The following is a 10,781-nucleotide window of genomic DNA, read 5'->3' as shown; positions in this document are numbered from 1 at the left end:
TAACATGAGTAGAAGGTTGTTGATTTAAGACAAGTTTGAGATCCACTAAAATTAATTGTTGTATGTCTGTCCTTCTGGCGGCTGTGGAAGCTTCACATTTTCTTTGGACATCATCAGACGCCGCAGCTCCTGGAGTACGACTTTAATGCTATATGAGTTTTGCCATTTTGCTAACACTGGTATGCTCCGTGCATCCACCTGAAATGGGGGGAAAAGAGCAAATTCAACCACAAACTTTAAAGTAAGTACTATGGCACCAACTTATGATATTAAACATACTTTAATAAGAAGTGCTTTAAAAATTCATAGCCTGGCTCTATTTTCACAAAAGAAACACTATGAAACTACAAGTTCATAATACGGGAAAAATAATTCTCTGTAACAGGTATTTGATAAAAATGTGTCTTGTGTGTCTGTGTGCTTTTTGTATACCTTACAAGAACATGTAGTGAACTCTGGACAACAGAAATAAACAAACATTACATTAAATAACTACACTGTGAACACAGTTGCCAATTCATTCTTGATGAGACAAGGTCTGCAGGTTCCTCTCCCTTTCCAATGCCACTACCCAGAATCTGGGCAATTATCTCCACTGGGATTTAGAAAAAGAGCTTTTAAATCAGTATCTGCTTCTGGATTTTTCTTTCCAATGTAGTCTCTGCACTACACTAACCTCGCCTTCACTGTGGAAGACCAACAGAACGGGGCTAGAGCAACTTCAAAGCCTAATTCCCAGGCAACTGACATCACTTGACCTGTCTGGCGGTTCCCTGGAAAACCCCACTCACACAGGCATTTTTTTTTAAGTTTGTTTATTTTGAGAGAAACACAGACTGCATGAGTGGGGGAGGAGCAGAGAAACTTGGCCAACTGCGCTCTTGAGAAACACCACAAGTCTCTCCACCTGCTTGGTTTATGGACTATAAAGTGCTTCACAGTTCGAGTTCTAGAGGAATTCAGATGTAATTTCAATCATATTTGATTCTGTTCACTGGGCCGGCCATCATTCAATTCTTTTTTTCTTTTCTTATTCTTCAATATAGAAAACCAAAAAAAAAATTTTTTTATTTTCCATTTTTACTAAAAAGATTTTTCTGTAAGGTTCTATTGTACCTTTTACTATTTTGTAAAATTTTCATATTCTGTTTACCTCAATCATTTCATTTTACTCTATTTTATTGTATTCATTTTTTTCTAATTTTTAAATGTTTACCTTTTTTTTCTTTTTCCTTTCTTATCTTTCCCTTTTATCTCTAATCTAACATATCAAAGCACACTTAGGATCTAGGATCCTTTATTTGATTTTTTTTGTGTGTTGTTTTTGTTTAATATTTATCTTTTTTACTTTATTAATTCCTTTTCTCCCTTCAAAAATGATGAATCAAAGAAATTGACCTCAAAAGAAAGAAAACAAAGAACTGAAAGCCAGGGACATAATCAACCCAGATACAAGCAAGATGTCTGAACCAAAATTTAGAATCACAATAATAAGAATACTAGCTGGAGTTGAAAATAGATTAAAACCCCTTTCTGTGGAGATAAGAGAAGTAAAAGCTAGTAAGAATGAAATAAAAAAATGCTATAACTGAGATGCAATCTCGAATGGTTGCCATGGCAGCAAGGATAGATGAAGCAGAGGTGCAAATCAGCGATACAGAAGACAAAATTATGGAGATTACTGAAGCGGGGGGGGTTGGGGAGGAGAGAATCTAAGGCAAAATTCACAATATGTGAATTAGAGAACTCAGACTCATTAAAAAGGAGTAACATGAGAACCACAGCGATCCCGTAAGAAGAACAGAGAGAAAAAGGGGTAGAAGGGTTATGTAAGCAAATCATAGCAGGAAACTTTCCTAACCTGGGGAAAGATACAGACATCAAACTCCAGGAAGCACAGAGAACTCCCATTGGATTGAACAAAAACTGACCAACTAGGGGGGGAGATGGGGAGAGGGGAAGAAAAAGCCAAAAGGACCAAAAGCAACAAAGACTAGAAAGGATCAGAGAACACCACCAGAAACAAACTCTACAGGCAACATAATAGCAATAAATTCGTATCTTTCAGTACTCACTCTAAACACCAATGGACTAAATGCTCCAATCAAAAGACACAGGGTAACAGAATGGATAAGAAAACAAGATCCATCTATTTTGCTGTTTACAAGAGACCCATTTTAGCCCTAAAGATACCTTCGGATTGAAAATAAGGGGATGGAGAAGCATCTATCATGCTAATAGTGGCCAAAAGAAATCCAGAGTAGCCATACTTATTTCAGACCATCTAGATTTAAAAATAAAGAGTGTGACAAGGGATTAAGAAGGGCATTATACCATAATTATGGTGTCTGTCCACCAAGATCTAACATTTGTAAACATTTATGCTCCAAACATGGAGCACTCAAATATATCAATAAGTTAATCAAAAACATAAAGAAATTCATTGATGATAATAATACCCTAATAGTAGAGGACTTCAACAGTCCACTTATAGCAATGGATGTCTTAACCCGGGGCCCTGTCGGAAGCCGCCAAATGGACAGATCATCTAAGCAGAAAATCAACAAGGAAACAATGGCTTTGAATGACACACTGGACCAATGTACTTAACAGATGTATACAGAACATTTCATCCTAAAGCAACAGAATACATATTCTTCTCCAATGCAGATGGAACATTCTCCAGAAGAGATCACATACAGGGACACAAATCAGCCCTCAACAAGTACAAAAAGATTGAGATCATACTGTGCATATTTTCAGACCACAACGCTATTAAACTTGAAATCAACCACATGAAAACAATTTGGAAAGATAAATACTTGAAGACTAAAAAACATCCCATGAAAGAATGAACGGGCTAACCAAGAAGTTAAAGAGGAAATTTAAAAATACGTGGAAGCCAGTGAAAATGATAAAACCACAGCCCCAAACCTCTGGCATGCATCAAAGGCCGTGATAAGAGGGACGTATGCAGCAATCCGGGCCTTCCTAAAGAAGGAAGAAAGCTCTCAGATATACAACCTAACGTTACGTGTTAAAGAGTTGCAAAAAAATAAAAAGCAAACAAAACCCAAACAGCAGAAGAAAGGAAATAATAAAGATCACAGCAGAAAGCAGCACCATGGTACTCAAAAAAACAGATCAATGAAACCAAAAGCTGGTTCTTTGGAAGAATTAACAAAATTGATAAACTCCAAGCAACTCTGATCATAAAGAAAATAGAAGGACCCAAATAAATAAAATCAAGAAAGAAAGAGGAAAGATCATAACTAACACAGTAGAAATACAAACAGTAAGAGATTATGAGTAATTATAGGCAAATAAAATGGGCAATCTGGAAGAAATAAATTCATAGAAACATATAAACTACCAAAACTGAAATAGGAAGATACAGAAAATTTGAACAGACTCATAAACGGTAAGGAATCAAACTAGTAATAAAAAAAAAAATCTACAAAAAACAAGAGTCCAGGGTTGGATGGCTACCAGGGGAATTCTACCAAACATTTAAAAAAAAAAATCTACAAAAAACAAGAGTCCAGGGTTGGATGGCTACCAGGGGAATTCTACCAAACATTTAAAAAAAGAGTTAACACCTATTTATTTGAAGCTGTTCCAAAAAACAGAAATGGAAGGAAAACTTCCAAACTCTATGAAGCCAGTATTATCTTGATTCCAAAACCAAAGACCCCTCACTAAAAAGAAAAACTACAGAACAACTTCCCTGATGAAGATGGATGCAAGAATTCTCAAAAAGATACTAGCCAACCGGATACAACAACACATTAAAAGATTATACACCTCGATCAAGTGGGATTTATATCTGGGATGCAGGGCTGGTTCAATATCAACAAAACAATGTGATTAGTCTCATAAATAAAAGGACAAGAACCACATGATCCTCTCAAAAGATAAAGCATTTGACAAATCATAGCATCCTTTCTTAATAAAAATTTCAAGGAAGTAGGGATAGAAGGATCATACCTCAAGATCATAAAAGCCCTGTATGAAAGACCCAACCCTAATATCATCCTCAATGGGGGAAAACTGAGAGCTTTCCCCTGAAGGTAAGGAACATGACAAAGATGTCCACTCTCACCACTGTTACTCAACATAGTATTAGAAGTCTTGGCCTCAGCAATCAGACAACACAAGGAATATAAGGCATCCAAATTGGCAAGGAGGAAGTGGAGGAGGTCAAACTTTCCCTCTTCACAGATGGCATGATAATGATACTCTATATGGGAAACCCAAAAGATTCCAAAAAAAAAAAAACATAAAAACAAAACCCTGCTAGCACCGACCCATGAATTCAGCAAAGTGGGAGGATATAAAATCAATGCACAGATATTGGTTGCATTCCTATACATCAATAATGAAGCAACAGAAAGAGAAATCAAGGAATTGATCCCATATACAATTGCACCAAAAACCATAAAGTACCTAGAAATAAATCTAACCAAAGAGGTGAAAAATCTATACATGAAAACTATAGAAAGCTTATACAAGAAATTGAAAAAGACACAAAGAAATGGAAAAATATTCCATCTTCCTGGATTGGAAGTACAAATATTGTTAAAATGTCAATACTACCCAAAGCAATCTACACATAAAATGCAATACCTAAAAAATAACACCAGCATTCTTCACAGAGCTAAAACAAACAATCCAAAAATTTATATGGAACCAGAAAAGGCCCCGAATAGCCAAAGCAAACTTGCAAAAGAAAACCAAAGCTGCATTCAGACTGCATTACAAAGCTGTGATCATCAAGACGGTATAGACTGGTACAAAAACAGACACTCAGATCAATGTAACAGAAAAGAGAACCCAGAAATGGACCCACAAACATATGGCCAACTCATCTTTGACAAAGCAGGAAAGAATATCCAGTGGAATAAAGACAGTCTCTTCAGCACGCGGTGCTGGGAAAACTGGACAGCGACATGGAGAGCAATGAACCTGGACCACTTTCTTACACCATACACAAAACTAAACTCAAAATGGATGAAGGACCTAAACATAAGACAGGAAGCCATTAAAATCCTGAAGGAGAAAGGAGGCAAAAACTTTGACCTTGGCCGCAGCAACTTCTTACTCAACACGTCTCCAGAAGCATGGGAAACAAAAGCAAAAATGAACTATTGGGACCTCAAAGAAAAAGCTTCTGCACAGTGAAGGAAACAATCAGCAAAACTAAAAGGCATTCAACAGAACGGGAGAAGATATTTGCAAATGACACATTAGATAAAGGGTTAGTGTACAAAATCTATAAATAACTTATCAAACGCAAAACCCAAAAACCAAATAACCCAGTGAAGAGATGGGCAAAATACATGAATAGACATTTCTCCAAAGATGACATCCAGATGGCTAACAGACACAAGAAAACATGCTCAACATCACTCATTATCAGAGAAATACAAATCAAAATCACAATGAGATACCACCTCACACCTGTCAGAATGGCTAAAATTAACAACTCAGGCAACAACAGATGTTTTCAAGGATGTGGAAATAGAGATCTCTCTGGCACTCTTGGATACTCTTACAAACTTGTACAGCCACTCTGTAAAACTGTACTCTGGAGGTTCCTCAAAAACTTAGAAACAGAACTGCCCTATGACTCAGCAATTGCACTATTAAGTATTTATTCATAGGATACAGGTGTGTGGTTTCAAAGGGGCACGCTGCACCCCAATGTTTATAGCAACACTATTGACAATGGTCAAAGTATGGAAAGAGCCCAAAAGCCCATCGATGGAAGAACAGATAAAGAAGATGTGGTGTTATACATATAATGGAATATTATTTGGCAATCAAAAGAATGAAATTTTGCCATTTGCAACTATGTGGATGGAACTGGAGTGTATTATGCCAAGCGAAATTAAGAGAAAGACAAGTATCATATGACTTCACTCATATGTGGAATTTAAGACACAAAAGAGATGAACACAAGGGAAAGGAAGCAAAGATAACGTAAAAACACAGAGTAGGACATGAAAGATTCTTAAATATAAAGAACAGAGGTTTGCTGGAGGGGCCGTTGGAGGGGGGAGGGGCTAAATGATAAGGGACATTACGAAACCTACTCCTGAAATCATTGTTGCACTATATGCTAACTAACTTGGATGTAAACTTAAAAATAAACAATTAACTTTTAAAAAGAGAAAGAAAACAGTGTGGTCATCCCTCAAAGAGCTAAGCATAGAGCCACCATCTGACCCAGCAGTCCCGTTTCTAGGCACACATCCACCAGAGATGAAAGTCTCACCCATACAACCTTGTTCACAAATTTTCTCAGCAGCATTACTCATGACAGCCAGAAGTAGAAAACCCCAAATGTCCATCCGGTGATGAACAGACAGACAAAAAGTGATAGATAAATAGATAGAAAGAAAAAAGATACATACATAAGTAGATGGATATATATATATACATATATATATATAATGGAATTATTATTCAGCAATAAAAAGTTATACAAGTTATAAGGTACTGAAATATGCTACAACATGGATGAACCTTGAAAATACATTCAGTCAAAGAAGCTAGTTGCCAAAAAAACATGTATTACAGGATTCTATATTTATGAAAAGTCCAGAATAGGCAAATCTATAAAGAAAGATTAGTGGTTGTTCAGGTTATGGGAAGGTGGAATAGAAAAGTGACAACTAATGAGTAGGGGTTTTCCTCTGACAGGGACAAAAGTATTCTAAAACTGAACTATGGTAACAGGTCCACAACCCAGTGAAAATTAAAAAACACTTAACTAGTCAGGAGTCCAGGCAAGATGGTGGAGAAATAGGTAGTTCGGTACTTCCCGCCTGCATCTCTCAAACAAAGAAGGGCTGAAGCCAAAGGACTCTGAACTGCAAGAGTCTGGGGGGGAAAGTGACAGAGTCCACTGAGAAAGCAGCCTCATAGGTGCATGATCATGAACGGAGAAAAATAAAAATGCGCCCAGACACGGAGACACGGGGGGGAGCCCTCTCTGCAGAGAGACAGAAGGAAAAGAGCGGCTGTGGAATCCTCTTCCCTGGAGAAAAGAGAAAACTGGGCCTGGGAAGGAGAGGGATCGTATCACCCCATCTCTAACCGCGGGGCTTTCGGAGAGAGATCCTATCTCTAACTGCGGAGCCTTCTTGGCGCCGGGCACCCTGGTCCCAGAAATTCCCTCATTCCCTCCGGAATAGACAGTAAGCAAGGTATCACAGTCGTGGTTGGCATCAGCAGGAACCAGTCCCCTACCTGATCCCCAGCTAAGAAGTGCCCCAGCTTGCAGGATTACGTTTCGGTAGGTGTCCTTAATGCACACGAGGTAAGATCTGGAAACGAGTCTGAGTGCAAACCGTTTAACACAGACCACTTTGGCAGCGCCCGCGGCACAGTGAGATCCGACCCAAAAGAGTGATCTGCAACACTTGGTTCAAAAAGGGATGGGGGGTCGCCATTTTTCACCCCACAACCATTAAGGCGGCCCGCAAGACCCACCAAAGCACGCCCATCTGCACTGGGTGGCTACTGTTACTGGAGCCTGGGTACAGAAACAGCCCCTCTCCCAAGATCGGCACTGATGCACTGCCATGATTATCTCTAGATCGATTCTTGTTATTCAGATATATTCTCCCGTATCTTTCTTATCTCTCCCCTCCTATAGACTGGGTATTCTGGCTATAGGTTTGCTTAAACAAGCATATATAGTCCATTCTCTTGATGCACATTCCATCTGTTCGATCTCCATCATTACCCTCCTTTCCTCTCTGAAATAATCAGACTATATAGTTTCTTTGGGTAACATTATCTTCCGTTGTTTTTTTTTTTTTTTCCTCCTCACCTCCTGCCTTATTTTCCTTTTCCTCTATCTGAATTAAGCCTTCTAGTCTCTCTGCCTGGTCAATGTTCAATCTCTCTTTCTCCCCACCTGTCATTTCTCTCTTTGCACATGCTCTTCCATCAGCACTGCCTCCATCCTGCTCTTTAACTGTAGCAGAGATTTCTTGTTTTATGCTTTTAGCTTGTCCACTGACTTTAGTTGTTTTTGTTTTGTTTGCTTTTTTTCTTCAGTTTCCTTGTTTGATTTGTTTGTGGCTTTCTGTACTTTTGTTCCGTATGGCTGTTTTCCTTCTCAGAGCTACCTCGAGAAACAACCCAAATACACATGGTGGAGAGTCCAAAATATCACTACGAGTAGGGAAATAAAGTAACCAAAGGCACAACGAGAGAGACCAAGGAACACCACTGAAAGAACACCTCCTGAATAGAGAGGCCATGGACAGTCTATGAACCTCCTTTAATATAGCAGTCCTCGCTGGTGCAGAGTGCTAACAAGCTTTTAAAACTGACAAGAGACAGAAAGCTAGCCAAAATGACGGAATGGAAGAACTCTCCTCTAAAGAAATTCCAGGAAGAAATGACAGCTAAAGAATTGCTCAAGACAGATATAAGCAACATAACTGACCAAGAATTTAGAATGATAGTCATAAAATTAATCGCTGGGCTTGAAAAAGGCATGGAAGACACCATAGACACAAGTGCTACAAAGGTTATGGACCTTACACATAGTTGTGATGAATTAAAAAATGGTATAAGTGAGGTGCAAAATAAAATAGAGGCGGCCACTGTACAGACTGAAGAAGCAGAAAGAAGAATAGGTGAATTAGAAGACACAATTATAGAAACAGAGAAAGCCAAGAGAGATATATTGATCCAGGAACACAAAAGGAGAATTTGAGAACTGAGTGATGAAATCAAATGAATCAATATCCGTTATCATAGAAATTCCAGAAGAGAGAGAAAAGGGGGCTGAAGGAATGCTTGAACAAATTATAGCTGAGAACCTCCCCAATCTATTGAAGGAAACAGACACTGAAATCCAAGAAGCACAGAGAACGCCCCTCAGACATAACTTAAATTGATCCTCTGCATGGCATATCATAGTAAAACTGGCAAAATATAAGGATAAAGAGAGAACTCTGAAAGCAGCTAGGGATAAATGGGCCCTAACATACAAAGGGAGACCTAAAGGGTGGTTGCAGACCTATCTACTGAAACTTGGCAGGCCAGAAAGGAATGGTAGGAAATCTTCAATGTGATAAACAGAAAAACTATGTAGCCAAGAATCCTTTATCCAGCAAGGCTGTCATTCAGAATAGAAGGGGAGATAAAGGTTTTCCCAAGCAAACAAAAATTGAAGGAATTCATCACCACTAACCAGCCCTACAAGAAATCCTAAGAGGGACTCTGAGGGAAATGTTGCAAAGAACACAAGGTACCATAGACACCACTACAAGCATGAATCCTACAGAGAACACAATGACTCTAAACCCATAGTTTTCAATAATAACACTGAAAGTAAATGGACTAAATGCCCCAATCAAAAGACATAGAATATCAGAATGCTAAAAAAAAACAAAACAAAACAAAACAAAAACAAAAAAAAACAAAAACAGATCCACTTATTTGCTGTCTACAAGAGACTTATTTGAGACCCGAGGACACCTTCAGATTGAAAGTGAGGAGATGGAGAACCATTTATCATGCTTCTGAAAGTCAAAAGAAAGCCGGAGTAGCCATACTTATATTGGACAAACTGGACTTTAAAGTTAAGGCAGTAACATGAGATGAAGAAGGGCATTGTATAATAATACAGGGTGTATCCATCAGGAAGCGCTAACAATTATAAACATCTACACATAAATTTGGGAGCACCCAAATACATAAAAAAGTTAATCACAGAAACAATCTTATTGATAAGAATGTGCTAATTGCAGGGGATTTTAACACCCTACTTACAGTAGTGGATAGATCAACTAAACAGAAAATCACGAAGAAAACAATGAAGCTGAATGACACATTGGAACAGATGGATCTGACAGATATATTTAGAACTCTACATCCTGAGGCTGGGGAATTCACTTTCTTCTCGAGTGCACATGGTAGGTACATTCTCCCAGACAGACCACATACTGGGGCATAAAGCAGCCCTCCATAAATATAAACAAATTGAGATTATACCACGCAAACTTTCAGATCAGAATGCTATGAAACTTGAAACCATTCACAGGAAAAAGTCTGGAAAACCTCCAAAAACATGGAGGTTAAGGACACCTACTAAAAGACCAATTGGGCCAATCAGGAAATTAGAGAAGAAATTAAAAAACATATGGAAACAAATGAAAAAGAAAATACCACAATCCAAATTCTCTGGGATGCAGCAAAGGCAGTCCTAAGAGGAAAGTATACTGTAATCCAGGCCTATTTCATTCAGCAGACTAGAAAAAGCACAAATTCAAAATCTAACAGAGCACCTAAAGGAGCTAGAAGCAGAGCAGCAAGAGCACCCAAGCCCAGCCGGAGAAGAGAAATCATAAATATCAGGGCAGAAATAAACAATATAGAATCAAAAACAAAACAAAACAAAAAAAACAGTTGAACAGATCAATGAAACCAAGAGTTGGTTTTTTGAAAGAATAAACTAAATTGATAAACCTCTAGCCAGGCTTCTCAAAAAGAAAAGAGAGAGCACCCAAGTAGACAAAATCACGAATGAAAATGGATTTATTCCAATGAATCCCTCAGAAATAAAGCAATTATCAGGGAATATTATGAAAAATTTTATGCCAACAAACTGGACAACCTAGAGAAATGGACAAATCCATAAACACACATGTGCTACCAAAATTGAAATGGGAAGAAATAGAAAACCTGAACAGACCCATAACCAGTGAAGAAACAGAATCAGTTATCAAAAACCTCCCGAGTAAGAGCCCTGGGCC

General features: G+C 38.2%; 1 protein-coding gene across 1 annotated transcript in view; it reads right to left on the bottom strand.

Moving 5' to 3' along the window:
- Positions 1 to 6: 6 nt before the first annotated feature.
- UBE2V2 (ubiquitin conjugating enzyme E2 V2) overlaps positions 7 to 10,781 on the bottom strand; it is a 46,704-nt gene continuing 35,929 nt past the window's right edge. The window contains exon 4 of the mRNA XM_029923865.1: positions 7 to 198. Within this exon, the coding sequence (XP_029779725.1) occupies positions 52 to 198 (147 nt within the window). The 3' untranslated portion in view covers positions 7 to 51. The remainder of the gene's footprint in view (positions 199 to 10,781) is intronic.

The sequence above is a fragment of the Suricata suricatta genome, chromosome 15 (assembly GCF_006229205.1).
Source record: "Suricata suricatta isolate VVHF042 chromosome 15, meerkat_22Aug2017_6uvM2_HiC, whole genome shotgun sequence".
In the NCBI taxonomy this organism is placed as follows: domain Eukaryota; kingdom Metazoa; phylum Chordata; class Mammalia; order Carnivora; family Herpestidae; genus Suricata; species Suricata suricatta.
The sequence above is the reverse complement of the archived record's forward strand: the minus strand, read 5'-3'. Positions and strand labels throughout refer to the sequence as shown.